Source organism: Trachymyrmex septentrionalis, unplaced genomic scaffold (genome assembly GCF_001594115.1).
Source record: "Trachymyrmex septentrionalis isolate Tsep2-gDNA-1 unplaced genomic scaffold, Tsep1.0 scaffold20, whole genome shotgun sequence".
Lineage (NCBI taxonomy): Eukaryota > Metazoa > Arthropoda > Insecta > Hymenoptera > Formicidae > Trachymyrmex > Trachymyrmex septentrionalis.
In genome coordinates this window covers 5,127,439-5,135,029 of record NW_017305180.1, presented here as the reverse complement: position 1 = coordinate 5,135,029, position 7,591 = coordinate 5,127,439, and the positions used below count along the sequence as shown (strand labels likewise).

Genomic DNA, 7,591 nt, shown 5'->3' with positions numbered 1-7,591 from the left:
AGTGATGATAATAGCGCAAAACAGACGCAAAAGACACGTGTTTGCAATTGCAATCATCTAACAAATGAATGAATAAATTGTAGTGTTCGAGTTTTTTTATCGGAGCAGCTGAAGGCCATCATTTAGCGCATCGTTTATATCGAACTCCTTCGTTCGCATTAATATTTATATCACATTTTTTTTCTCGGTTATATCATTGTTTTTCAAGCGTCATTCACGCAATAAGAATGCCCCAGATGAATTTGTGCATAAAAACAAATCTCGTTCATTTCAGTAGTTCAAAGGAGGATAAATGTCCTCTCAAGATCTCACAGAAATCTCCTTCAACCTTCAAAAATTTAATTGCTGGATTATTGTTAATAACTAATGAGGCAATTCGTTTCAGCTTGACTTTCGACATCGATCATGACGCCAGACGAAAATGAAAAAGATAATAAAACGGAAAGATAATAAAAAAGTGCCGGAAAAAAAAAGAGATTAGTCATCACTATGTTGTCTTAGCAATACGAACTCAAACAGAAGCGTCGTTGTTGTCGGAATGGACTGGGAGAAGAGATCTCGATTTAGCATCGCTCGCGAATCCCAACGTTGTAAGTTCTTGAAGATAACGAAAGAAGAATTCGTATAATTAACGATATTGGAATTTAAATTTAATGTATCCTGATATGTATTTTTGATAGAATTTTTTTATGTGCCCTTCAATGTTATATTGAAAAATGAGTACACAGACAGTTTCTTTTAACACAGCTATACCATAACCGAATATTTTAATAAAGTTCTGATGATGCCGAAAACATGACTTATTAGAAAATAATTCTTTCATAATAAAATAATTGTATTCCTAATAAATCAGTTAACGTTTTTATATAATTAAGACAGTTCTAAAATTATTTGGATGGGATTATCATACTACAACGATGGTTAATATATAGCGTATCCATCATAAAAAAGGGATATAGAGGATTCAACCCTTCTCAAATTTTTTCATTCTTAATTATAAACAATGTAATTTTTTATTTTTTAGTGTATATATAAATTTTTTTTTCTACTATTTTTTATGTAACTTCTGGAACTTCCGTTAGGTAGAGTTTTGACCAGTATCCGCGATATATGTAATATAAAAAATTTTTGCAAGGTTTTTGAGCCGAAAAATAGAATATGAGCTCAGATATTAATGAATACTTCACAACTACATATTTCGTTTATACTAATTGTATTAGTTTATACTTTCTTTAAGAAAAAAAATAGAAGTCATAATTTACAAAACCTAATATTTTTCTTTTAAAATTAGAAATGAGAAGGCGACACTCTAAGCCTTGAAATATTCAAAAAAGAAATGCATTAATGCAAAAAATTACTGTTTATATGATAACAAAATTGATAAAAATATTCCCCGAAAAAAAATCCTGAATACGTCCATGATAACCATCGTTGTTAAATTACATTTAACGAAGCCATCTTCGGTAAAGAATAGGTATTATAAAAGGAAAATATCTTCTGTGGAGTTGCTACATTTTTATATCTATAAACTTAACGCGAAATCCGCGTTCTATTGAACTCACCACATATAATATCAAGAGCGGCGCGTTTCGCAAACGGAACAATGTCAAACCATTTGTCCACTTCCTTTTCAAGGCAGGAAATTAAAACATTTGTCTCTTCTTTTACAGTTTTTAAATATGTTTCCAGGAGGCCGCTGTGGAAGGTGGGCGTCAGCAGCTTCCTGCGAACGTGCCATTTCTCACCTGAAAAAAAGACCACAATTTTTATTGCGGCTGTAAATTTATTTGTTGTGTCCGCGCCAGTATCGAAAATGAAGAATTCTCACAGTGTTCCTAGGGGCATCGTGAGATAAACATAGGTTTTTTTTGCTCCCGATTTTCTATATTTTTTTCTTATAAAAAAAAAATAATAGAAATTATCCGATGTCAAAATAATTACTTGTACAAGTATTCAGCAAATGCAAGTCAATTATACATATACTCTTCACTGAAGATATACAAGTCGAAAAAGATAAAGTGTTTCACCAGTGTCCTGATTTTCCTTACTATAAGAAAACTCCGTGTAATTAAAAATTACGGCTCTTTTCTCTAAATAATTAAAAATTTTTAATCATTCGCTGTCTGGAAAATTCGCAAGAATTAAAGAAATAATGTTGTTTTAATATAGTTTAAACTATATTTTATATTGATATCCAAAATTCAAAATGAGAAATTGACACTTTGATGCTATAAAAACAAAAGTCAAGATAAAAATGTTATTTATATTAAATCAATCGGTCGTGTCAACAGTGTTGATATCATAATAAATATGAATGCGATAAACAGGAGGGATTTCGAAATTTCACTTTATCACATCGCGATATATTATGGCTCCTTTGCTACTAAACTAAAAATAAAACATCCATTCAAAGAGAATGAACGTTTTAATCCTGAGATAATCTGAAATTAATGTCGTATACTAATACAGTATACTAATCAAATAATATAATATATCTGTGCGGAAATTTGAAATGATGTACAATTACTTTAGATATTGCTCGAAGTCCAAAGTTCTTTATGTACAATTTCTGTTACATACTCGCGTAACCGACAACATTTTGCGTGTAAACCCAAGGTAAGATAACGATCAGTAATATTTCCTTTATTCTATTTTTGTGAAATTATATGACAAGGTCAGACAGTCTGAATGATTAAATTAATTTGCGAATATCATCTCTTTTATAATTATTTTATTCTCAAGGCAACGTAATATCATTAAATTAAATTTAATTGACTTGCAAGCAAATGATTTTTATACTTCTTGTTGTTGTCTTATTATTGTCAATCCTATATCCTATAGTGAAAAGTGTAGACGTGTGATAACTTAGACAGTGGAGGCCGGGGTTGAAAGTAACGGGTAGATTGTAACAGATTTTATAATTTTGAAAAAAAATGCTGTAAGACTGAAGACGACTGTCGGCCTAGCGCAGCTGCAATTGCGCTACGACAATCATTGCTCTGGGAACTTTTTTACAAAAGACACAGTCCGATTTATTCTTTTAAGAAACCCTCTAATAAGAGTCGCGATACGAGTTGATTTAAGCCGACTTTTGTAAATAATCATAAAAAGTGATAAAAGGCAAGTAAGTAAAGATTACGTATGCATTGAGTAAAAGTACTTCACGTGCCTTTTATCACGTTTACATTATTTACTAATTATCAGAGGAGATAAGGATACCTTTTGTACAATTGTCCATTTTTACAATTGTTTTAAAGCGATCTCATCATTTCATTTTATCCAAATTGCCTTTATTTATAAATAAACGTAATAAAAATTAACATATGTCACTTCTCACTTCTGATGTGATTTAATATGGCTGTGATGACTATTCAGGAGGAACCTTAAGCAGATTTATAAAAAAGCAAAAAATTAGTTAGACTGTATCTGTTAGATACAAAGAAAACCAATTGGTTTTCCATGAAAATAAAAAAGAAACAAGTCCAATATTACATAACATATATGTATAAGTATTTACTTTGATTTACTATCATCTGAAGTACGAAAACTAATTCACGATTGTATCATATTATTTGATTTTGAAGTTCTTTTATCATGGCACAGAAATCAAGAGGCCGATGCCTCTTATTATAATTAGCTGATAATAATGGCGTTGATAAATTTTATCTAAAATCGGACAGAAATTTGATTCAACATTACAACATTGTTGCGGTATTGCTTATAGATAAAATTTATTATCAGTTACCAGGGATACAGTTTTCTAAATACTATACGAGCGTTCATTGAACATACATTAAGCACGTGACAATGATTTCTAAAAAAAATTGTATTTCCAATTTTTTATTTAAAGGTAAAGTAAATAAAATATACAGATGTAATATTCTTTCGATCTTAAATCTTCAAGTATTAATTTAGGTTTTAATTAAATCTTAATTTTAATTGTTAAATTTTAAATTTCAATTCCGTATTTTTTTATTTAAATTCTAAATTAAACACTACTTTCAGTAGTCGAAAAGCTGCCTGAAAAGTTTCGAAGCTACCATAATTTGAAGTTTTTTAAATACTTTGACCAATCACTTTTTTCGATAGCAATAATCTTTGCTGCGTCGTAATCTCTCTGATGAAAATAAAAATCGGAAGATAAATCGAGTATAAGGGAAGAATAACAAAAATGTATAAAAAAAGTGTAAAAAAAATAAACGATTCTTCAAGGAGATCCAAATTGAGACTTCGGTGTTTACGTTTCTTTCATATTTTATTGTCCCAATTTTTGCCTTCTAAAAGCTTCATTTACTTCTGTTATTCTCCTCTTATATTTGATTTAAGCTTTAATTTTATTTTTTCGCCAGGGATGCGACTTTAATTTGTAATATAACTCACTTACCAGTACTGGTTACCAGTCCCGTACCTAACCAAGGTTTCAAGTATTGGTACTCTAGACTTTTATCAATGTGTACGCTGCTGCTGAGTAGAGGTTGCACTGATTCTACTCGATAAAGGAAGATGAAAGGCCGCATGCCAACCCAGACTAGATAAATATCACCAAACTTGTTAGCCCATTTTATCAACTTCTGAAAGAATCCTGAAACAGACAAATTCAACACATTGTAGACAAATACGCAAAATTGTTCTAATCTGGAGACACGATATTGTCTCAGCGCTAAGCAAGCGCAACATCATGGCGCGAGACACTGCCGTGCTCCTTTACGCGAGCCGACGAGTTGCGACAGGTTGAATTTATCTCAATAACTGAATAGATCAAGTTTTATATACATATTATACATTCCTAGTAGTTTTGAATAATTGCTAAAAGCGGAAATCGGAAAGTTTAGCCAAAAATTCAAATAGTAAGATTTTTTTATACTAGATTTTCTTTATTTATATTCAATAAATGCTGTCACATAATTGACAATTACACAAAATGGCGGCATTTTGGCGACTTACGTATATATGAAAAGAACAGTTTTGCTGATATCTAAAAAATTTAGCCATATACAGATCTGAAATAATTTCATTAGACCATCAAAATAATTATCGCTCAAGTTAGTCGCTAGAGTGTTAAACTTTTTGCAGCATTGCTCGCCATGTTTGAGTTTCCTACATAATTAATTTCATATTTGCATCTAGATACTTAAATTTTTAAATACTTTAACAAAATCGTTCTTTCTGTACAGCCCCTTACAATGGGGAACTTTATCTAATAACTCAATCTAGGATATTTATCCATAGAGCTGTAAATGAAATATTATTCCTTTTTTTATATTATGTTCTCTACTTACTAAAGCTCGGAAATAGGAGTATTTAGTCATTATAATTTCAATAATTATTATCTTTTTCGAGTTTTATTTTTATCAATGCACATTAATGTTCTCGAAGATCAAAATAAAAAATTGCGGACATAAAATCTATTAAAATATTTTTATTTACTTTTCTATCCTTGTCTATTGTTCGCAGTAATTTAGAATTTCTATAATAAGAGTTAAGACAAATTGTTTTCATATACAATATTAAATTAACGTATGTATACAGCCAATGCACATTGATGTATGTATATGTCAGTGATGTATTGATTAATAATGTAAGTATATATCACATTTGTTGTTTACAATCAATCAATAGTTATTTCTCATCTTCTTAACTCTTATTACAGAAGATCCGTCGACTTGTGCGATTCAATTTTTGACGGAATCATGTCAAACTGACGAGATTAATCTGTTATAATACTGCCCTACAAATTCCGCTTGTAATGATCGGACAGCTTTGTGTTAGCATCATAACAGAGTCTTTATATAATTCGCCGATGCACTTTAAAGATCATAAGGATGACTCTTCATGCTCAATAATATTCTTATACAACTTTAGAATTGATTCATTGAGATTTTCTCTACACCGATTATATGTTGCATATATATTATAAAATTAATTAATAATTTTTATTATTCTAAATTAATAATATATAATATATGTATATGTCTATATATATTTATATATATGTGTGTATAATATAGTAAATAATATTATTTTAAACTAGCTTGCGTGATTTCTGAATAAAATTGGTGTCACAGTAAGGAATAAAAAAAAATAGGAAAAATATCAAGAAGATTAAAATGATTAAAAAAGACTTTATTTTTTTTTTGTAACGAAAAATTATCTTTTTTTAACACAATAATACGTAATATATTTTTGAGAGGACACGCTTGTGGAGAGAACTTTTCATAGATAAATTTCAATATTCTTCTTTATCAGAGTAAGCATTTAATACTCATCGAATGCACATGTCGCTTGTTATTGCATTTATGACGATTTCCACGAGGATCATCTTCAATTATTCTCGCGGTCACCGACCTGTGATGTCGTGCAGAAATAGACCTTTTACGACTTCATGTCTGACCAATCATCGTACCATTATCGCAACTCTAGATTTGCTCTTATTGATATAAACCGCGACTTTTGCGAGAATAAGAAGTATTAAGAACGAAAATGTGAAAAAAAAACGAAAAAGGAAACTATAATATTATAACGCAAGAATATAATGCGATATGAAAAGAGAAGTAAAAAACTGGATAAGAGAAAAATAAAGAGAGGAAGAAATATCAATTTAGAACAATTCTGATAAAAAATAAACAACAAAATAAATCTAGAACAGAATATTTGATAAATACAGCGTACGTGACTGAAAAAGAATAAAATATTGAACTCGAAATAATATACTAGCTTCAGCTTATCGCTATCTGCAGGATAGTACCGTATAATAAAAAAACAAACTTTGGAGTGTCTTAGTTACATCTTATTAAATACCAAAAAGACTGCATTATAAGATTTTTTTCGGTTGATAAACTGACCTATTAATTTTCTAGGAGAATTGTAGAAAGATGCGGTCGTCGTTGATGTCATGCATTCTCGAAGCATCTTAAATCTTATATTATATGAAAGCTGAAGTAAATTTGTATTTGATAAGACATATCATTCCAGAGTTCGTTTTTTTTTTTTTATAAATATGCGTTACTAATGATTTGATAAACATAATTTGATCGAACTTTTTTATTACCTCGTAGTAAATAAAAAACTATTTTATAAATAAAATCTCTTTTTATAAATAAAACTGGTAAAGAAAGAGATAGAAAGAGGCGAAGATTACGGTCAACGCGATGCTACAAATGTTTTAAAGCAATTTTTAATTGATCAATTTGTAAAATTCTTTTTTCTAATTGGTCAACCAAACACTTTAAAGCATTTGTAGTGAGACTTTGATCGCAGCTAAAGAGAGGGAAAAAGAGGACAGAAAAAAAAGAGGACAGATAGAGAATCAAGAACGGGACGGTGGAGAAAGAGAGAAATCGCACTCCACGTGCAACGAGTTGACGGCCGACAGGCTGACCGGACGTTGACCGGTTGAAAATGAACAGTGTATACCGCACGTGGACGACGAGTGCAAAAAAGCGAAAGAGACAGAAGTAGAGAAAGGAAGAAGGAGTTAGAGAAAAAGACAGATAAAGAGAGAAAGGCGTTGCTCTGGGAAAAAGCGGAAGGTGCTATCGAAGACCTTGGCGCGCGAGACGCCAGGCGTCCTTCAGGACGGTGGAAGACTCTT

At 30.5% G+C, this 7,591-nt stretch overlaps 1 protein-coding gene across 2 annotated transcripts in view; it reads right to left on the bottom strand.

Annotated features, from left to right (window-relative positions):
• LOC108747827 (cytochrome P450 4c3-like) overlaps positions 1-7,591 on the bottom strand; it is a 21,705-nt gene that overhangs the window by 6,345 nt on the left and 7,769 nt on the right. For both annotated transcript variants that reach the window (XM_018485663.1, XM_018485664.1), the window contains 2 exons: positions 4,385-4,582; positions 1,563-1,745 (listed from right to left, as the gene is read on the bottom strand). In XM_018485663.1, coding sequence (XP_018341165.1) covers positions 1,563-1,745; positions 4,385-4,582 — 381 coding nt within the window. The remainder of the gene's footprint in view (positions 1-1,562; positions 1,746-4,384; positions 4,583-7,591) is intronic.